Source organism: Pristiophorus japonicus, chromosome 1 (assembly GCF_044704955.1).
Source record: "Pristiophorus japonicus isolate sPriJap1 chromosome 1, sPriJap1.hap1, whole genome shotgun sequence".
NCBI lineage: Eukaryota > Metazoa > Chordata > Chondrichthyes > Pristiophoridae > Pristiophorus > Pristiophorus japonicus.
In genome coordinates, this window is record NC_091977.1 from 231,693,615 (window position 1) to 231,716,152 (window position 22,538).

The 22,538-nt window shown below is 45.0% G+C and overlaps 1 protein-coding gene across 1 annotated transcript in view; it reads left to right on the top strand.

Moving 5' to 3' along the window:
- The window catches only part of musk (muscle, skeletal, receptor tyrosine kinase), a 216,641-nt gene that overhangs the window by 190,105 nt on the left and 3,998 nt on the right, over nucleotides 1-22,538 (top strand). The window contains exon 16 of the mRNA XM_070870699.1: nucleotides 9,041-9,189. Coding sequence (XP_070726800.1) covers nucleotides 9,041-9,189 — 149 coding nt within the window. The remainder of the gene's footprint in view (nucleotides 1-9,040; nucleotides 9,190-22,538) is intronic.

Here is a 22,538-nt window from a genome sequence, read left to right on the forward strand (position 1 = left end):
ATCCAAATTACATCATATCTGTTAACAGCTATCTGTGCAGTTAATTCATCCACCTTATTATGAATGCTCCTCGCATTGAGACACAGAGCCTTCAGGCTTGTTTTTTTAACACTCTTTGTCCTTTTAGAATTATGTTGTAATGTGGCCCTTTTTGATTTTTGTCTTTGATTTCTCTGCCCTCCACTTCTCCTTATCTCCTTTCCACCTTTTGCTTCGGCCCCCATTTTACTTCCCTCTGTCTCCCTGCATAGATTCCCATCCCCCTGCCATATTAGTTTAAACCCTCCCCAACACCACTAGCAAGCACACCCCCTCGGACATCAGTTCCGGTCCTGTCCAGGTGCAGACCGTCCGGTTTGTACTGGTTCCACCTCCCCAGAACCGGTTCCAATGCCAGTAATTTAAATCCCTTCCCCTTGCACCACTCCTCAAGTCATGTATTCATCTGAGCTATCCGGCAATTCCTACTCTGACGAGCATGAGGCACTGGCAGCAATCCTGAGATTACTACCTTTGAGATCCTACTTTTTAATTTAACTTCTAGCTCCCTAAATTCAGCCTGTTGGACCTCATCCCGTTTTTTACCTATATCGTTGGTACCTATATGCACCACGACAACTGGCTGTTCACCCTCCCCCTCCAGAATGCCCTGTAGCCGCTCCGAGAAATCCTTGACCCTTGCACCAGGGAGGCAACATATCATCTTGGAGTTTTGATTGCGCCTATCTATTCCCCTTACAATGTAATCCACTACCACTATAGCTCTCCCACTCTTTTTCCTGCCCTCCTGTGCAGCAGAGCCACCCATGGTGCCATGAACTTGGCTGCTGCTGCCTTCCCCTGATGAGCCATCTCCCCCAACAGTATCCAAAGCGGTGTATCTGTTTTGGAGGGAGATAACCGTCCATGTATTATATCGATTGCTTTAAACCAGGCTCGGAACGAACAGGGATTAACTCCACATTCACAGACAAGCAACATTTGTCACCATTTGATTAGAAGCAACTATCTGTATCATAAGACCATTTATCATTTCATAATGTAACAGGATGTTTTTTCATACTCTGCACCAAGAATGGCGCTTTCCACATAGTCAGCTTTGAAACTGTTTTCCAGCAGAGGTAATCTCTCTGAGGGTCTACAGAGCCGGCAAAGCTTCTCTACAAATTTTGGTCAATAGAATTTGTGCCTCCTGCCATGTGTAGTGCAGATTAGTTTTGCATGCAATGAATGACAGCGCCGTGCTTGGTCCACCACAATGGACTTAAATGCCTCAAAACTGCTCCTTTCCATTTCCATCAACTGGGCTTTCCAATTCCTGCTCCAGCTTGATTCTGTACTTTGAAATTTTAATTACACTTTGGAGGAAGACTTTTCTTGTGCAGAAACTCATTAAGGAAGCTGCTCGCTGACATTACAGCTGTAATCGAGTATCAGGCAAAGGGTTGCTGTAACACTGCAGTCCTCTTTCTGTGGGCGGGGGAGGGCCAGTGTCAACAGTTAGACCCATGAGGCTCTCCCGATGACATTGGGGTAAGGGAACTGTTGTGTATCTGTAAAGAATGCACTCCCATGCTTTACAGATGCACAACAGGGCTGCGGCTGAAGAGGTCGAAATGAGTCTTCATGGCAACAGAAGTGGAGTTTCTGTGGAGAAAGATCGTGGGGCGGATGGCATTCGGCCCACAGACGCCAAGACAGAGGCTATCAGGAACGCGCCCAGGCTACAGAACGTCACGGAGCTGTGGTCATTCCTGGGACTCCTCAACCATTTTGGTAACTTCCTACCAGGGTTAAGCACCCTCTTAGAGCCTCTACATGTGTTATTGCGTAAAGGTGAGAACTCGGTATGGGGAAAAAAACAAGTAATTGCTCTTGAGAAAGCCAGAAACATTTTATGCTCCAACAAGCTGCTTGTATTGTATAACCCGTGTAAAACACTCGTGGTAGCATGTGATGCGTCGTCGTATGGTGTCGGGTGTGTATTACAACAAGTTAACGTTGTGGGGAGGTTGCAACCTGTCGCCTATGCTTCCAGGAGCTTGTCTAAGGCCGAGAGGGCCTACAGAATGATTGAGAAAGAGGCATTAGCGTGTGTGTTCAGGGTAAAGAAAATGCATCAGTACCTGTTTGGCCTCAAATTTGAGCTGGAAACCGATCACAAGGCCCTCATATCCCTGTTCGCTGAAAACAAGGGGATAAATACTAATGCCTCAGCCCGCATACAAAGGTGGGCACTCGCGCTATCAGAGTATATCTAAACCATCTTCCACAGGCCAGGCACCTGTGCAGATGCTCTCAGTCGGCTACCATTGCCCACCACGGGGGTGGAAATGGTGCAGCCTGCAAACTTGTTGATAGTGGCGCAGCCCGCAGACTTGTTGATGGTCATGGAAGCATTTGAAAATGATAAATCACCTGTAACGGCCTGCCAGATTAAGACTTGGACCAGCCAAGATCCTCTGCTGTCCCTAGTAAAAAACTGTACACTGCATGGGAGCTGGGCCAGCATACCTGTTGAAATGCAAGAGCTAATCAAGCCGTTCCAGCGACGAAAGGACAAGCTGTCCATTCAGGCAGACTGCCTGCTGTGGGGTAGTGCTACCCAAAAAGGGCAGGGAGATGTTCTCGGATCTCCACAGCACACACCTGGGTATAATAATGTTGAAAGCGATAGCCAGATCCCACGTGTGGTGGCCCGGTATCGACTCTGACTTAGAGTCCTGTGTACGGCAATGCAGCATGTGTGCTCAGTTGAGCAACCCGCCCAGAGAGACACTACTAAGTTTGTGGACCTGGCCCTCCAGACCATGGTCGAGGATCCATGTCGACTCTGTGGGCCCATTTCTCGGTAAAATGTTCCTGGTGGTGGTGGATGCTTTTTCAAAATGGATTGAATGTGAAATGATGTCAGGAAGCACCGCCACCGCCACCATTGAAAGCCTGAGGGCCATGTTTGCCACCCACGGCTTGCCTGACATACTGGTCAGTGACAACGGGCCATGTTTCACCAGTGCTGAATTTAAAGAATTCATGACCCGCAATGGGATCAAACATGTCACCTCGGCCCCGTTTAAACCAGCCTCCAATGGGCAGGCAGAGTGGGCAGTACAAACAATCAAACAGAGTCTTAAACGAGTCACAGAAGGCTCACTCCAAACCCGCCTATCCCGAGTACTGCTCAGCTATCGCATGAGACCCCACTTGCTCACAGAGGTGCACCCGGCTGAGCTACTCATGAAAAGGACACTTAAAACCAGTCTCTCGCTGGTTCACCCCAACCTGCATGATCAGGTAGAGAGCAGGCGGCAGCAACAAAATGTAAACGATGGTCGCGCCACTGTGTTACGGGAAATTGATCTGAATGACCCTGTGTATGTGCTAAACTATGGACATGGTCCCAAGTGGATCGCGGGCATGGTGATAGCTAAAGAAGGGAGTAGGGTGTTTGTAGTCAAACTAGACAATGGACAAATTTTCAAAAGCACCTGGACCAAACGAGGCTGCAGTTCACAGACTGCCCTGAACAACCCACAGCAGATACCACCTTTTTCGAGCCCACAACACACACCCATAGGATCAACAACATCACGCTGGACCAGGAAATTGAACCCATCACGCCCAACAGCCCAGCAAGGCCAGGTTCACCCAGCAGCCCTGCAGGGCCAACAACACGCCAGCCCAGCGAGGGCACAGCCAACACACTAGAACAGACATTTGTACCAAGGCGATCCACCAGGGAAAGAAAGGCTCCTGACCACCTCACCTTGTAAATAGTTTTCACTTTGACTTTGGGGTGGAGTGATGTTGTGTATCTGTAAAGCATGCACTCCCATGTTCCGCCACCAGGGAGCTCATCCCCTGAAGTCCCAAGGGATCCCAGCATCCCTTGGGAGCACAGTATATAAGCCGGCCCCTAAGGCCTGTTCCTTACTCTCGAGTGTCTTAATAAAGACTGAGGGATCTCATTTAACCAGAGTTCCTGCTCCTGATTACTGTCTGTTGACATATGAGCATGTGGTCATTCGGTGAGGGCAGGATCTGGTAAGGGCAGGATGGGGCTCGACTCTGATGCGTGCCATTGTTGAGTACCTGCCATGTCTAGGCTCACGTTTGAAAAACAGACAGTTGGCAAGAGACCGTGCCTCAAGAGAAAAGGGGGGAAAACATTTGTTGCTCATTGATAAAAACTAAACAAATATCGAGTATATAAATAAAAGGGAAAGGCGGGAACCACACAGTGACACGGTGAAGGACAGGCAGAGATGGGCTGAGAGAGAAATAAAGGGGAGTCGCTCTTGTCTCACATTCATGGATGGGTAACTCTTAAAAAAAATCCAGTTTGTATTTCCTTCTCTCTCTTCCCCTTCTTTCTTTGCCTTCCTATCTTTTCTGGCAGTTGGGAAAGTTGAATCTAGACCAGGACAGACAGACATAATTCAGTACCATTTTAAAGTCAGACATTTACTCCTTATTTTATTTTATATTGTTATTTTCAGCAATTTTGAAATAGAGTTGGTTGCAGCATTGGCGTCTCTGTGTAGTGTAGGCTGAGGATCTGGAAGTCACAAAACTGGGCCTGTACTCATTGGAGTTTAGAAGAATGAGAGGTGATCTTATTGAAATATATAAAATAATGAGGGGGCTTGACAGGGTAGATGCAGAGAGGATGTTTCCCCTCATGGGGGAATCTAGAATTGGGGGCATAGTTTCAGAATAAGGGGTCGCCCATTTCAAATGGAGATGATTAAGAATTTCTTCTCTCAGAGGGTCATGAATCTGTGGAATTCTCTATCCTAGAGAGCTGTGGAAGCTGGGTCATTGAATATATTTAAGGTAGAGATAGACAGATTTTTGAACGATAGGATTGAACAAGGGTTATGGGGATTGGGCAGGGAAATGGGAGTTCAGGCCAAGATCAGATCAGCCATGATCTTATTGAATGGCGGAGCAGGCTCGAGGGGCCAAATGGCCTATGCCTGCTCCTATTTGTTATGTTCTTATAGGATGATGGTGCAAAGGCAAAATAAGGTGATGAAAAGACAAGTAAAGAAACAAAAGTTGGATCGAAAGGAGGTGTAAATAGTTAATAGAGCGGGAGGGAAGCATGGAAACTGGCAAAGAGGAGATCAGGGAGGGGAGCCGAGTAGAACTGGAACAAAGAATGTTTATCGAGTTTGCTTCCATAATCCTGGTACATGCCTGATATATTCCTGTGTTCATTCCTACAAAATGGAGTTGCTGAATAATCCCAACAATCAATCTCTATGAATGAGTCTACAACAGACCGAGGCATGAGGCGAGGAAAACCCTCAGTGGTGGAGAGCATAGGTCCAAAGTCACCTGTTCCTCCTAAGCATGTTGCACTTTACCATATGTCATGTCTCAAATTACTCATGTACTGTATCCCAAAATATTATTTTCAAATGGATCATTTAGCAGGGAATGTGATTTCTGTGGAATGAGGGTTGAAGTCAATATTTAGAGGGTCACGCCCAATGCTCGCTGATCCTGGACCCGCAATAAAGATAAAATAAGGGAAAAGAGCTCTGCCACATTAACTGGGGCCCTGAGGGTTAAGGGAAATATACATGAGGAAGAAGAGGAGAATGAGAAGAAGCTCTCTTTTAACAGTCTCTCAATTGAAGGCAGTGCCACATGTTTTATATGGGGCTTAAATGTGGGTTTATTCCACTCACTTCCAACTTGAGAATGTCCAGAATATGTTTGCCTCTGTCCTTGGCTCATGTGTTGGAGCACAAACTGCATGACCTCAGTCAGCACGAAAGGGAAACTCCATCTCTTAAGTTGTTAGCTGAGGGCGTGTGGGCTTGAGACTGTCAGGCTGTCAGACAGCTGTCGAATGAAGGTGATATAGTACAGAGAGTGTTCCATGGTTCAACTTTGTTTAAAACCTCATTAATGAGGCTGGGTTGGGGAATATATGGAAAAATCCTGATGTCGCAAGTATTTATATTATGAAACTATTAATTGAGCAAAGATTGGAAGAGGATGATGAAAGGAATTAAAACACAGAAATTTGCCCTGACTGTTTAATTAAAATCTCAAAACATAAAGAGAATTCCATTCTATTTCAAGCTATTAGAACTGGCTATGACTGAAGGAAGATCCACTCTGCGAGGAACTAGCTTAAGATGCTGGAATTCATCTATATAATTAAAATTCTTATGGGCGGCACATAACTGTAGCAATAACTCGTCTCAAAGATATCATATCAGAATTTTTCACATCTTAAAAACCATCACATGACACAAAATTGTGATTAGCTTAAATAACCGCTATTTGTTAAATTAACAAAAATGATTAGCTCAACTGTTCCATATTTGGTGTCAGCCGTGGCTCAGTGGATAGCACTCTTGCCTGTGAGTCAAGAGGTTGTAGATTTGAGTCTCACTCCATAGACTTGGGTAGACACTACAGTTGCTGCACTGTCAGAGGTGCTGCCTTTCGGATGAGACATTAAACCGAGGCCTCGTCTGCCCTCTCAGGTAGATGTAAAAGATCTTGCAGCACTATTTCGAAGAAGAGCAGGGGTGTTTTTCCTGGTTTGCTGGCCAATATTTATCTCTCAATCAACATCATCATTATCACATTGCTGTATGTGGGACCTTGCAGTGGGCAAATTAGCTGCAGCATTCCCTACGTTGCAACAATGACTACATTTCAAAAGTACTTCATTGGCTGTAAAGCGTTTTGGAATGTTCTGAAGTTGTCAAGGAGACTATATAAATGCAAATCTTTCTTATTTTAAATGACCAAACAAAGCATTTCACAGCATCAATCTCTGGACAAGTGTCTAAGGCTGCCATTATAATTTACAACCTGTATGAATGGTATCTGTTTAACATCTAATCCGAAAGCTGCTGGAAGTGTTAGCCTAGATTATTGTCTCAAGTCTCATGGAGTGGGACATGAACACACAACGTTTTGACACAGAGGTGAGTGTGCTACCCACTGAGCCAAAGCTGACATGTAAAATGGAGGGTTTATTTTTAATGTTAGCTGGCACAAGAACAGGTTGCAGTTGGCGAAAACTAGGAAGAAGACTCAGAGTTAGAAAGTTGATCCTGGTGGTTGCTGAGAGCACAAAAGCTTTCCAAGATCAATTTTCTAACGATCAGTCCTCTTCTTAGATATCTCCAACTTCAACCTGTTCTTATGTCAACAAATAGTAAAAAAAGGATTGCACTGAAGTATCAAAAGCCTTGCAATAGCCTGATGGATGCTTCAACAATCATGGTTGAGTAAGAGGTACAGTCCCCACCATTTGTACCATCCTCGCTTATCATGGAATACAGCACAGAGGAGGCCATTCGGCCCAATGTGCCTGTGCCAGACTATTGTATCCCGGAATATTATATCGGACAAACGACGCCAGCCGTTGACCATTACCATGGAAGTCACTTACAAGGGTGCCACTCACAACACAGTTAGCACGCCGGTTATTTCAGGCAGTGGTGAGTCTAACGCGGGTTATCATGTTGTGATATTGGAGTGTGTGGCCAGAGACAGGATACGAGAGGTGGAAGCTGTGCCATGTTAATGATCACCAGTTACCACCAGCCATCAGGATGATGCTGTTAACTAATACTACGGTACACTGCACCAAAGCTTTCTATGCAATAATCAGTGATTAATGGTATCTGTTTTAACAATATTGTTTAATTTGCCCTTTTAAATGTTTTTGAATCGATCCACTTAAAGAACTATAAGACACGTTTCTGTTCTCTCACGATTTACCATCCATGGCGTATAGTGAGCAAGACACATTAACACCTGTATGCCCTTTATAAGTGGTGGGGACTGTAGTTGAATCTCTACTGAAAGGACTGGTTTGGGCAATGACACCCCTGTTTGGGGTGAAGTTCGTCAAGATGGAGGAATGCTGTGTGAAGCTTCACGGTTAGTATCCCATAGAGTGTCTTTGGATTGACACAGAATGTTGAGGTGCATTTACAGCAGCTCCTGTGCCCTCGGCATAAAGACAGAGACCTGGCTTAAGTGCTAGCAACTTTTCCGATGGAGGTCATGATCTTGAAGCGATAATACAAGGTGCTCAGATTTCCTTGATGTTGTAGGTGATGGACTCTGGCATGGAGTAGACCATCACCTACAGTCCACTGGTCTTTGCAAGTACTAGACTCCTCGAGCCAGCGATGTGTTTGCTGTGCAGGTGGTCAGAAAAGGCAATAATTTATGTGTGTCCTGAATAACGGAGATTGTTCCACAACAAGAAATATTGCAAGGCCCCTATCATATAAGCAATGGCCAGTTTTGTTTCTGGTAATAACAAATTCAAATTGGTGCGAAGAAAGTGAAACAAATGAATCAAAAAAATCCATAGAATTCCATAGAGTCTCCAGCACAGAAACAGGCCATTCATCCCAACAAGTGTGTGCTGGTGTTTATACTCCACAGGAGCCTCCTCCCATCTTACTTCAGTTCACCCCCCTATCAACGTATCCTTCTGTGCCTTTCTCCCTCAAGTACTTGTCAAGCTTCTCCTCGAATGCTTCTCTGCTAGTTGCCACAATTGATTCCACATTCCCACCATTCTCAGAGTAAAGAAGTTTCTCCTGAACTCCCGATTAGATTTATCCTGATAGAGGCTATCCTATATTGATGGTCTCTAGCTACGGACGCCCTACAAGTGAAAACATCCTCTCCACATCTACCCTATCAAACACCTTCATAATTTTAAAGAGCTCTATCAGGTCACCCCTCAGCCTTCTCTTTTCTAGAGAAAAGAGCCCCAGCCTGTTCAGTCTTTCCTGATAGTTATAACCTCTCAGTTCTGGTATCATCACGTATATTTTTAATTTGCACTTTCCCCAATGCTTCTTTATCCTTTTTGTAATAATGGAAGCCGGAACTGTGCACAATCCATCATTAATCGAGGAAGTAGTGCACATGTCAGTATTGTTATTGAGATTTGACCATAATCTCCCTGGCTGAAAGCACTGCCTGTTTATTAATTAACTGAGTCCCTTGTTACAATGGTATGTACTGTTTCCTTTAGAGCCCCTCAGCTGTTGCAACAGGAGACTTCAACCATGGTGGCCGTGAAGATGCTGAAAGAAGAGGCTTCACCTGACATGCAAGCAGATTTCCAGCGAGAGGCAGCCCTCATGGCGGAGTTTGACCACCCAAACATCGTCAAACTATTAGGTAACTCCTGCTTACTGATGCGAAAATAGAACCTAAAGAAAGAAGGACCTGGATTTATATAGCACCTTTCACAGCCTAGATTTTTTTTTTACTCAAGTCTCTGGAGTGGGACTTGAACCCATAACCTTCTGACTCAGAGGCAAGAGTGCTACCCACTGAGCCACAGCTGACACTATAAGTTACAACAACATCTGGCATTTAAGTAGCACCTTTAACAAAATTTGACATGTAGCCACATAAGGAGATATTAGGACAGGTGACCAAAAACCTTGGTCAAAGAAGTAGGTTTTAAGGATCGTAGAGAGGTTTAGGGAGGGAATCCCAAAGTTTAGGGCCTAGGCAGCTGACGGCACAGCCACTAATGGTGTGGGCAATTAAAATTGGGGATGCGCAAGAGGCCAGAATTGGAGGGGTGCAGAGATCTCGGGAGGTTGTAGGGCTGGCGTAGATTACAGTGATGGGAAGGGGCAAAGCCATGGAGGGATTTGAAACCAAGAATTTTAAAATCGAAGTGTTGCTGGACTGGGAGCCAATGTAGATCAATGAATGCAGTGGTGATGGATGAACGAGAGTTGGGAAAGGAGCAACAGAATTTTTAATGAGTTCAAGCTTACGGAGGATGCAAGGTGGGAGGCCGGCCAGGGGAGCATTGGAATAGTTGAGTCTAGACTAACAAAGGCATGAACAAGGTTTCAGCAGCAGAGGGTGTTAGTAGAAGGAGGCCGAATGGATAAATGTTATTTGGTTCTGCTAATTGTGCTAAAGCCTGTGACCTAGTACTTTGGAACCCAGCCCAGAGCAGCCCCGAAAAGTACCTTATCAATTTCTAAAGGTATTCAAAGTATTTGTAAGAGAAACTGAAGATTCCATGTGGAGTAGCAGCTGTTCCATTCATCTGCAGAATATACAGGGGGGCCAAAGCCAGGGTCTGAACTGTTGCCATTTCAAAAGAAGTTGTTCCTTTGCTGTTAATACACAGAGGGGAAAAGCATCAGCAAAATGAATGTTTTTGCAATAGGAGTGAGGGCCAAGCCTTTGCTAGTGATGAGTATTGTGTGTATGGCCAATAAATCCACTTGAGAAGCCAAAATAACAGATTGGAAAGGTCAAGTTTCACAGGCTTTTACGTTGCCTGAAGTGCTTCATTATTCCACACAGCACTGGTGCATTAAATGATCTTCTGCGAGTTCGGTTTAGGGGCGGAAGTAAACCCCTCCCCCATCTCTGAGTATTTTCTCAGCTCCCCGTCTATCCGCTTGGATGGACGCAAAAGATGCCACGGCTACTATTTCAAAGAAGAGCAGGGGAGTTCTCGCCCCGGTGTCCTGGGCCAATATTTATCCCTCATCCAACATGACTAAAATTGGATTGTCCAGTCATTATCGCGTTGCTGTTTGTGGGAGCTTGCTGTGCGCAAATTGGCTGCTGCATTTCCCTGCATTACAACAGTGACTACACATCAAAAATTGTGAAGCGCTTTTGGACGCCCTGGAGTCATGAAAGGCGCTATAGAAATGCAAGTTATTCCTTCTTTGTTTCTTTTCAATTAAGCTGGACCTAAAAGGCACTTCATTTAGTTCAAATCTGGATGCATTGAGTTTGTTCTTGCAAAATAAGGAAACTTAAATTGGCACCGAAATGGGGAAAAGTTGTATAAGGTTCAGCTTTGAAAGGCTTGGCTAAGACAGCTGGAATTAAACAAAGCCACCATTCACCCCTAGTGGTTTGACACAGTGTGCAGTGCCAGGAAGGGATGGGTTCAGTGAATCTGACCCTACAATGTAGGTCACATGAAACAATGACGTGACTGAAGATGACACTCCTGGGACTAGGGTTGCCACTTGCCAACCCTCCAGGATTGCCTTCGAATCTCCAGGAATTGAAGATTAATCTCCAGGACACTGTTGCGAGCAACACCCGGGAGAAAAATCACAGGGGCTTTAAACAAATTGTGTTTTTTTTTCTTCATTTTCTTTGAACATTTATTGGTGAGAAAAATATTGGAGATGGGGGAGGGAAAGGCTGTTTCATCGAACAGTCAGGATTAATCCAATTGGGTAACAAAAGAGTGTGTTCCCTTTCTCTGGAAATTCTCTGGACTCTGGGGAGGTACCAGCGGATTGCAAAGCAGCTAATGTAACGCCTCTGTTTAAAAAAGGGGGCAGGCAAAAGGCAGGTAACTATAGGCCGGTTAGTTTAACATCTGTAGTGGGGAAAATGCTTGAAACTATCATTAAGGAAGAAATAGCGGGACATCTAGATAGGAATAGTGCAATCAAGCAGACGCAGCATGGATTCATGAAAGGGAAATGATGTTTAACTAACTTACTGGAATTCTTTGAGGATATAACGAGCATGGTGGATAGAGGTGTACCGATGGATGTGGTGTATTTAGATTTCCAAAAGGCATTCGATAAGGTGCCACACAAAAGGTTACTGCAGAAGATAAAGGTACGCGGAGTCAGAGGAAATGTATTAGCATGGATAGAGAATTGGCTGGCGAACAGAAAGCAGAGAGTCGGGATAAATGGGTCCTTTTCCGGTTGGAAATCAGTGGTTAGTGGTGTGCCACAGGAATCAGTGCTGGGACCACAACTGTTTACAATATACATGGATGACCTAGAAGAGGGGACAAAGTGTAGTGCAACAAAATTTGCAGATTAGTGGGAAAGCGGGTTGTGTAGAGGACTCAGAGAGACTGCAAGGAGATTTGGATAGGTTAAGCGAATGGGTTAAGGTTTGCAGATGGAATACAATGTCGGAAAGTGTGAGGTCATCCACCTTGGGAAAAAAAATCAGTAAAAGGGAATATTATTTGAATGGGGAGAAATTACAACATGCTGTGGTGCAGAGGGACCTGGGGGTCCTTGTGCATGAATCCCAAAAGGTTAGTTTGCAGGTGCAGCAGGTAATCAGGAAAGCGAATGGAATGTTGGCCTTCATTGCGAGAGGGATGGAGTACAAAAGCAGGGAGGTCCTGCTGCAACTGTACAGGGTATTGGTGAGGCCGCACCTGGAGTACTGCGTGCAGTTTTGGTCACCTTACTTAAGGAAGGATATACTAGCTTTGGAAGGGGTACAGAGACGATTCACTAGGCTGATTCCAGAAATGAGGGGGTGATCAGGGCTGGGAACTCAACATCCAGGGGTATTCAACATTCAGGAAGGATAGAATAAAAGGAAAAGGAGGTGGGGTAGCATTGCTGGTTAAGGAGGAGATTAAGGCAATAGTTAGGAAGGACATTAGCTTGGATGATGTGGAATCTATATGGGTAGAGCTGCAGAACACCAAAGGGCAAAAAACGTTAGTGGGAGTTGTGTACAGACCTCCAAACAGTAGTAGTGATGTTGGGGAGGGCATCAAACAGGAAATTAGGGGTGTGTGCAATAAAGGTGCAGCAGTTATAATGGGTGACTTTAATATGCACATAGATTGGGCTAACCAAACTGGAAGCAATACGGTGGAGGAGGATTTTCTGGAGTGCATAAGGGATGGTTTTTTAGACCAATATGTCGAGGAACCAACTAGGGGGGAGGCCATCTTGGACTGGGTGTTATGTAATGAGAGAGGATTAATTAGCAATCTCGTTGTGGGGAAGAGTGACCATAATATGGTGGAATTCTGCATTGGGATGGAGAATGAAACAGTTAATTCAGAGACCATGGTCCAGAACTTAAAGAAGGCTAACTTTGAAGGTATGAGGCGTGAATTGGCTGGGATGGATTGGCGAATGATACTTAAGGGGTTGACTGTGGATGGGCAATGGCAGACATTTAGAGACCGCATGGATGAACTACAACAATTGTACATTCCTGTCTGGCATAAAAATAAAAAAGGGAAGGTGGCTCAACCGTGGCTATCAAGGGAAATCAGGGATAGTATTAAAGCCAAGGAAGTGGCATACAAATTGGCCAGAAATAGCAGCGAACCTGGGGACTGGGAGAAATTTAGAACTCAGCAGAGGAGGACAAAGGGTTTGATTAGGGCAGGGAAAATGGCGTATGAGAAGAAGCTTGCAGGGAACATTAAGACGGATTGCAAAAGTTTCTATAGATATGTAAAGAGAAAAAGGTTAGTAAAGACAAACGTAGGTCCCCTGCAGTCAGAATCAGGGGAAGTCATAACGGGGAACAAAGAAATGGCGGACCAATTGAACAAGTACTTTGGTTCGGTATTCACGAAGGAGGACACGAACAACCTTCCGGTTATAAAAGGGGTCGGGGGGTCTAGTAAGGAGGAGGAACTGAGGGAAATCCTTATTAGCCGGGAAATTGTGTTGGGGAAATTGATGGAATTGAAGGCCGATAAATCCCCAGGGCCTGATGGACTGCATCCCAGAGTACTTAAGGAGGTGGCCTTGGAAATAGTGGATGCGTTGACAGTCATTTTCCAACATTGCATTGACTCTGGATCAGTTCCTATGGAGTGGAGGGTAGCCAATGTAACCCCACTTTTTAAAAAAGGAGGGAGAGAGAAAACAGGGAATTATAGACCGGTCAGCCTGACATCGGTAGTGGGTAAAATGATGGAATCAATTATTAAGGATGTCATAGCAGAGCATTTGGAAAGAGGTGACATGATAGGTCCAAGTCAGCATGGATTTGTGAAAGGGAAATCATGCTTGACAAATCTTCTGGAATTTTTTGAGGATGTTTCCAGTAGAGTGGATAAGGGAGAACCAGTTGATGTGGTATATTTGGACTTTCAGAAGGCGTTCGACAAGGTCCCACACAAGAGATTGATGTGCAAAGTTAGAGCACATGGGATTGGGGGTAGTGTACTGACATGGATTGAGAACTGGTTGTCAGACAGGAAGCAAAGAGTAGGAGTAAATGGGTACTTTTCAGAATGGCAGGCAGTGACTAGTGGGGTACCGCAAGGTTCTGTGCTGGGGCCCCAGCTGTTTACACTGTACATTAATGATTTAGATGAGGGGATTAAATGTAGTATCTCCAAATTTGCGGATGACACTAAGTTGGGTGGCAATGTGAGCTGCGAGGAGGATGCTGTGAGGCTGCAGAGCGACTTGGATAGGTTAGGTGAGTGAGCAAATGCATGGCAGATGAAGTATAATGTGGATAAATGTGAGGTTATCCACTTTGGTGGTAAAAACAGAGAGACAGACTATTATCTGAATGGTGACAGATTAGGAAAAGGGGAGGTGCAAAGAGACCTGGGTGTCATGGTACATCAGTCATTGAAGGTTGTCATGCAGGTGCAGCAGGCGGTTAAGAAAGCAAATGGCATGTTGGCCTTCATAGCAAGGGGATTTGAGTACAGGGGCAGGGAGGTGTTGCTACAGTTGTACAGGGCATTGGTGAGGCCACACCTGGAGTATTGTGTACAGTTTTGGTCTCCTAACCTGAGGAAGGACATTCTTGCTATTGAGGGAGTGCAGCGAAGGTTCACCAGACTGATTCCCGGGATGGCGGGACTGACCTATCAAGAAAGACTGGATCAACTGGGCTTGTATTCACTGGAGTTCAGAAGAATGAGAGGGGACCTCATAGAAACATTTAAAATTCTGACGGGGTTAGACAGGTTAGATGCAGGAAGAATGTTCCCAATGTTGGGGAAGTCCAGAACCAGAGGTCACAGTCTAAGGATAAGGGTAAGCCATTTAGGACCGAGATGCAGAGGAACTTCTTCACCCAGAGAGTGGTGAACCTGTGGAATTCTCTACCACAGAAAGTTGTTGAGGCCAATTCACTAAATATATTCAAAAAGGAGTTAGATGAGGTCCTTACTACTAGGGGGATCAAGGGGTATGGCGAGAAAGCAGGAATGGGGTACTGAAGTTGAATGTGCAGCCATGAACTCATTGAATGGCGGTGCAGGCTACAAGGGCCGAATGGCCTACTCCTGCACCTATTTTCTATGTTCTATGTTTCTATGTTACCTTATGATGATAGATTGAGTAGACTGGGTCTTTACTCGTTGGAGTTTAGAAGGATGAGGGGTGATCTTATCGAAACATTTAAAATCATGAAAGGGATAGACAAGATAGAGGCAGAGAGGTTGTTTCCATTGGTAGGGGAGATTAGAACTAGGGGGCACAGCCTCAAAATACGGAGGAGCCAATTTAAAACCGAGTTGAGAAAGAATTTCTTCTCCCAGAGGGTTATGAATCTGTGGAATTCTCTGCCCAAGGAAGCAGTTGAGGCTAGCTCATTGAATGTTTTCAAGTCAAAGATAGATAGACTTTTAACCAATAAGGGAATTAAGGGTTACGGGGAGAGGGCGGGTTAGTGGAGCTGAGTCCACGACCAGATCAGCCATGATCTTATTGGATGGCGGAGCAGGCTCGAGGGGCTAGATGGCCTACTTCTGTTCCTAGTTCTTATGTTCTTATGTTCTTATTTTCCAATTGGCCATGGGAAGGCAATGTGCCTGGAGGGTGAACCAATGGTGGGAGTGTGGGGGCGGGGCAGTTGGAGACGGGAAGTCATGTGATGAAATCTCCAAGAAAACATCCAACCAGAGTTGGCAACCCAACCAGGGACACGTCAGCAAATTCTGAAGTCAGCTACTCACAACATCTGAAATGTGGTGCAGGGCTGGATGACAACCTAAATATCGACTGATAGGATGAATGAACATAAAACGAGTACCTTTATTCCTTTGTAAAGTTACTTGTCGTACACATGCTGGGGACCACTTACAACTGCCCATCACCCTTTCTCACTTGGAAAAAACAGGTGGCTGATAGATTTAAATCAGAGGGGGGGAAGGGCACCTCAGCCCACATCCCGGTTCATGTCGTCTTCAGGGGGGCCTGTAAACGAGTGAGAAACCCTGTTTCGGGTCATAGGCTGCCTACATATACAAAAATAAAATAAAAAGAAAGAACTTCTATTTATATAACCTTTTTCGCAAACTCAGGATGCCCCAAAGTGCTTTACAGCCAATGAAGTACTTTTTTTGAAGTGTAGTCACTGGTGTAATGTAGGGAAACGCGGCAGCCAATTCGCGCACAGCAAGCTCCCACAAACAGCAAGTTGATAAATGACCAGATAATCTGTTGGTTGAGGGATAAATATTGGCCAGGACACAACATGCTTTATTATTTGAACTCAAACAGTAGTTTATAGTTGAGTTTGTTGTAATTTTAAACCTTTCTGCTTCTACCTTTGTTTTAGTGAATCATAACTGTCCTACAAGATTATACCAATTACTTCAGTCATATGCTGCACAGTTTAAATCCCACACTGTGATAATGGCTGGAGATTCTCGCCAGTGCTTGTAAAGAGTATTAAAATTGGATGTTTAGGATCAAAAAGTGGAAAATAAAAATCTAGTTCTTAACTTTTAAATTACCAGCAGCTTCAGGAGAATTCCTGTCTCCACTGCCTAATAGGTTTCGTTTGTTTTCAGCCCCTCCCCTGTTCGCGCTCTAATAAAAAAACATCAAAATCGCAATAATGAATCTACTGAAACATAGTAGGAATAGCTTCATTATTGGATTATTAACCATTAACATCAATCGTATAACACAGAAGGAGGACATTGAGCCCATCATGCCTGTGCCAGCCAGCTTTTATGCCCACCTGAAAGAACAGGCAGGGCCTTGATTTAACATCTCATCCCAAAGACGGCACCTCTGAGAGTTCAGCACTCCCTCAGTACTGAACTGAAATATCAGCCTAGATTACATGCTCAAGTGAGACTTGAACTCAGAATCTTTTGACTCAGAAAGCAAGAGAGCTGCCCACTGAGCCACAGCTCACAACTATCAGGGGTGCAATTATCCCCATGTGATTTATGTGCTCCAACCTGCTGGCCCTTTACACCCACACACGGAAATAGGAAAATCTACCTTCCTGGCTCTTATACATAACATCATTGTGAAGCTTGATGAAAAGTAGACAGACTTTCTCGCTCTTTTGTTCCCCGAGAGTTTAACCAACGCCCAACACTGTTTAAATTGGCTGACTGTACTGACTCTGCTGTCCAGGGGGGATTGAAGTTGACTGCACATGCATGAGACAATGAGAAGACAGAGGAGTGAGAGAGGATGCTTGGCCTAAACTGGAATTGGGTGAAGACTAAGTGTAGAAAGGGCATTGGGAAGAGCAGGATTGAAGTCCTGTAAAGGCTGTTTGCAGATCTACCAATGTCCAGGTAGAGAATGTAAATAGGGCAGTAAAAGAATATTCAAAGTAGTAGGGCAGGGAGAGGGGCAAATATTACAGCATATTACTTATACGGATAAGTATAAAGAAGGGGAAAAACAGTCAAAAGTGATAAAAGAAAGAGACTTGGATTCACTGGACGTCTCAAAGCGCTTTACAGCCAATGAAGTACTTTCAGAGTGTAGTCACTGTTGTAATGTGAGAAATGCAGCAGCCAACTCCCACAAACAGCAATGACCAGATAATCTGTTTTTGTTATGTTGATTGAGGAATAAATATTGGCGAGAACACCAGAGATAACTCCCCTGCTCTACTTCAAAATATTACCATGGAATCTTTTACATCCACCTGAGAGGGCAGATGGGACCTTGGTTTAACATCACATCCAAAAGACAGCATCTCCGACAGTGCAGCACTGCCTCAGCACTGCACTGGAGTGTCAACCTAGATTTATGTGCTCAAGTCCCTGGAGTGGGACTTAAACCACAACCTTCTGCCTCAGAGGTGAGTGTGTTACCCACTGAGCCACAGCTGACACACTGCAGGGGATACAGAAAGAGACTTACCATGGAGAAGTTAGGAAAGAGGCTAAGGAATGGGAAAGAATAAGAAAAATAGGAGAGATGATACTGAGTATGAATGGGTCAGAGTTCCATTGTTTATATACAAATGTATGAAGCATTAGAAATAAAGTTGGGGAACTAGAGGCACTCTCGAGCGCCTTGCCAAAGTGACACTGGTCATGAGCTCAGATGTTCAGAGTCAGCAGAATATTCAACATTGATGGGCAACAAAGCTAAACTAGTGAAGTCCAATCATGTCCTCACGTGATCACTGCACTGGTGTCAGCCATGGCTCAGTGGGTAGCACTCTTGCCTCTGAGTCAAGATGTTTGAGGATTCAAGTTCCACTCCAGACACTTGAGCAAAAAACTCAAGGCTGACACTCCAGTGGCGTGTTGCACTTTCAGATGAAACATTAAACTGAGGCTCTATCTGCTCTCTAAGGTGGATGTAAAAGATTCTATGGCACTATTTTAAAGAAGAGCAGGGGAATTATCCCCAATATTTATCCCTCAATCAACATCATAAAAACAGATGATCTGGTCATTACCACATTGCTGTTCATGGGAGCTTGCTGTTCGCAAATTGGCTGCCTCATTTCCTACACTACACTTCAAAAGTACTTCATTGGATGTAAAGCACTTTGGATGTCCTGCGGTCATGAAAGGTACTTTATAAATTAGTCTTTCTTTCGTTTGAATGGTCTTCAGGAATTGGAACCCCAGCTGATTTATTTCCCCCTCCATGTCTGGAGACACTGGGCTGGATTTTTCGGGGGGTCAGTAGGCGTGGTCACTGGGAAAGTGTTTTTCTTTTCCCCAGTGGGTCGAGACCCCGCTGTCAACCCGCCGCCACGCGTCTTTATCAAATGTTGGGTCTGTCAAAACTGAGCAGGCCCGACACACAGCAGTGGGGGAGCCAATTAAAATCATTAGTGGCTTGTTTACAGCCACTTATTAATAGTTTTTTCCCAGCTTTTTGAACTTGGCAGAATGCCCACCGGTTTCCCGCTGTGCCTAGACCTCATCTGTGAAGCTGAGGCGGGATGTCAGTGGCCATTGAATCAGCTGATGAGTTGACAGCTTCAAGTGTCAAGTCAAAGCTCCCAGCCGATTGAGAAATGTTCCCTTAGCCATTAGCTTCTCTAAACTGCATTTCCACTACAGATTCAGGATGCTACACATCTTTACACAAGTCTCCATCCAGTCTGACCTCATTACCTCTCCCACCATTGTCAAATCACTTCTGTCATCTCTACTTCACCTGCCATCTATTCCATCAGCATGAGTGCCCTTGAAACTCTCTCACCTTGGTCCTCAGAATCCCATCACGATCAGCCCCAAAACCAGCATCACCAGGCACACCAGCAGCATCAACAACAACACCAATCTTCTCCGCGATCAACTGATGCTGAACAGGACACGGGGCATCAGCACCCGAACACATAGCTGCCAGGGAGGCCAGGGATGGCCTCACCATGACCAGATTTACTTCACTTGATGCTGTACACCCTGGCTGCCAGGTTGGCACCACCCCACACCAACACCATAAAACATCCCTACAATGCTCAAGCCATTTCTTTCACGCTCATCACCATTGCGGGGGTACAGTTATATCACACCATTCACTCATTAAGCCACTTCCGAAGGTGCACACATATCTGTCTAATAACGCAAAGTGTTGAAAATAAAGGTTTCAATGTTTGACACCACATTAACAGAAACTTTTCCTGAATATTGCATAAAACACCCAAGTGCCTACTACCCTTGTGTGTTATTAGTTGGGATGAGTAAAGATGTGCAGGAGTAGGGTAGGAATGGCAGAGTGATGGTGATGTGATGAATGGCACAGCAGGATGAGTTTGAGTGTGGCTTTATACTAATGTTTCGTGATCTACTGAGATCATTGAAATGTTTGTGACAATGCACGCTGGTCCTCCTGACCACATCCCTGCTTGTGCCCTCCTCTGCAATGTGCAACCAGGCTGCGTTTGATCTCCTAAGGAGGTCTCTTCCACCCATGGGAAGGTAAGAGAACGCCCCAACGTGCTGTGACTCCCTCCATAAGCATCTGGAGAGAGCGATGGGAGAGCCTGGGTGCAGCTCTGTACCTTTGTGCAGTGCTTGTCGGTGTTTGCAGCACTGCATTGCTGTAGAACATTGTCAGCAGAAATGTCAAAATCAATGTGGACATAGTCCCTTTTTAGGAAGCCAGCTGGTGACGTGTCATCAAATGACGTCACCAGGCCCACTTCCTCTAATTGGCCGGGAAACGCGCTGGGGGGCGGACAAACCCAATCAGGGGAAATTCATTTTGGAGTCCAGAATAGAGACAGCAGCGGGGTCAGGACATGCCACTGATGTCACCCACCATGGACCCGCCAAGGTTTGTAAAATCCAGCCCACTGAAACCAATTGTGGAACATCCAGATGTAGGCTGCTTGAGATCAGCTAACTGATAATGGGAGTCAAACTGGGACCTAAATGGCGTGTATGTTTCAGTAGCATAGTACGTGATACATTTACTGACAGGGCCTTGTGTTTCCTACAGAAAAGAAGTAAAGCTAATGGTGCCTTTCACAAGGATTATAATGCTGCCATTACAAGGGATGGCCAGAAAATGCATAGTTTTGAAAGGCTCCATTTCTGGACATTCTCATGTCATCTTTTCCTCAGCTAGATTATCATAGAATCATACAGCACAGAAGGAGGCCATTCGGCCCATCGTGTCAGTGTCGGCTCTTTGAAAGAACTGTCCAATTAGTCCCACTCCCCCTGCTCTTTTCGCCATAGCCTTGCAAATAATTTTTTCTCCTTTTCAACTATTTCTCCAATTCCCTTTTGAAAGTTACTATTGAATCTGCTTCCACCGTTCTTTCAGGCAGCACTATCCAAATCATAACAACTCGCTGCTTAAAAAAAACAAGTACTCCTCATCTCCCCTCTGGTTCTTTTGCCAATTATAATAGGTATCTGGAGATAAACACACACAGCCGTCCCATTGTGAGGATTGACCATAAAAGGTTCAGCTTTAATAGGCCATACGTTAGGACAGTTTCATTTTATCTTCCCCTCGGCTGGATTAACATAGGTCCTCATATTCTGGAATTTAAACCTCTGTATTAATCAGCCCCAAAGCAGATCTTTTAAACCAAGGACGGTTTTATTTCAGTTAGAATAGTCATGACATTTCCAGAGATTTAAAAAAAACACATTTGCGGAGCAATTGCCAGATGAAGGGATGAACGACAGGAATACTTTTCAGATGTCAGCTCCAGTGCGCCAGTCTCTCGCGCTCTCACATGTTCTCAGTCAGCCATAATTGAAAGGTAAAGTGCCTCACTCCTTCCAAAAGCTTTCCTTAATCAATCAGAACATCAATCCAAGTAATCCATTGTCAGACCCACCTCCTGAGTGAGGTGAGACTGAGGCCTGTGGAACTGTACCTGGGCTAGAATCAGCCCTCGGGGTTGCCAACTCTGACTGAACATATTACTGGAGATTTCATCACATGACCACATGCCTCCAACTCCCCCCCCCACCCCGCCTCCCACCATCAGGTGCCTGCATGTCCACCCTCGCAGTGCCCCGCCTTCCCACGGTCAATTAGAAAGCAAAAAGGCTCCCCATTATCCAATTATATGATTCTTGCCTGTCAGTCAAACGGCTTTTTTCCCATCCCCGATATTTTTGTAACTAAATGTTCAAAGAATATGAAAAAAAACGCAATCACTTTTTTCAAGACCCTATGATTTTTCTCCAGCGTTGCTGGTTGCTCAAAGAGATTAATTCTTCGATTACTGGAGACTCCAGGACAATCCTGGAGGGGTTGGCAACCCTAGTCAGCCCCTCAGGAAAGGAGGGGAGGTAATGGAGCAAAAGAAAGCAGGCCCCAAATAGCTTTAAATTGTGAAGTATGTGCGACTAGAGGAGATTAGAGCTGTGTGTTGGCCTTAATCTGAAAATAGACCATTTGTTTCCAAGGTTTCTGTCCTGTTCCACTGGTGACAATGACTCGCTGCCAAGCAATGTTGAAACAACACATGGTGATTTGTCTGGCAATCGGCAGAGATAATCCCTTGGCTACACACACAACTAAATACAATCACATTACTTTACATCCAGGAAACTGAGGGAGGCCTTTGAAAAGAACAGTGCCTTCCATTTTCTTTAACGGCTGATGGTTTTTCTTATCAGCAAGCCATAAATATTTGTAACGAAAGCAAACAATACCAAGCTGTTTACCTTCATTTTTCCATGAAGTTGCACTGGGCTCAGACTCCGAGGCCCCATTTACAGTCCAGCAAAGATAATTTCCTCTGAGACCAACACTGTGAGTCGCCTCCTTTCAATTTATGAGGTGAAAATTGTTGAATCGCCTGTTGAGATGAATGTTTAAATGTTATATTAGCATCAATACATGGTGTCAGCTGTGGCTCAGTGTGTAGCACTCTCTCGACTCTGAGTCAGGAGGCTGTGGGCTCAAGTCCCACTCCAGAGACTTGAGCACGTAATCCAGGCCAAGGCTCCCAGTGTAGTACTGAGGGAGTGCTGCATGGTCGCATGTGCCGTCTTTCGGATGAGATATTAAACTGAGGCCACGTCTGCTCTCTTGGATTGATGCAAAAAATCCCATGGCACTATTTCAAAGAAG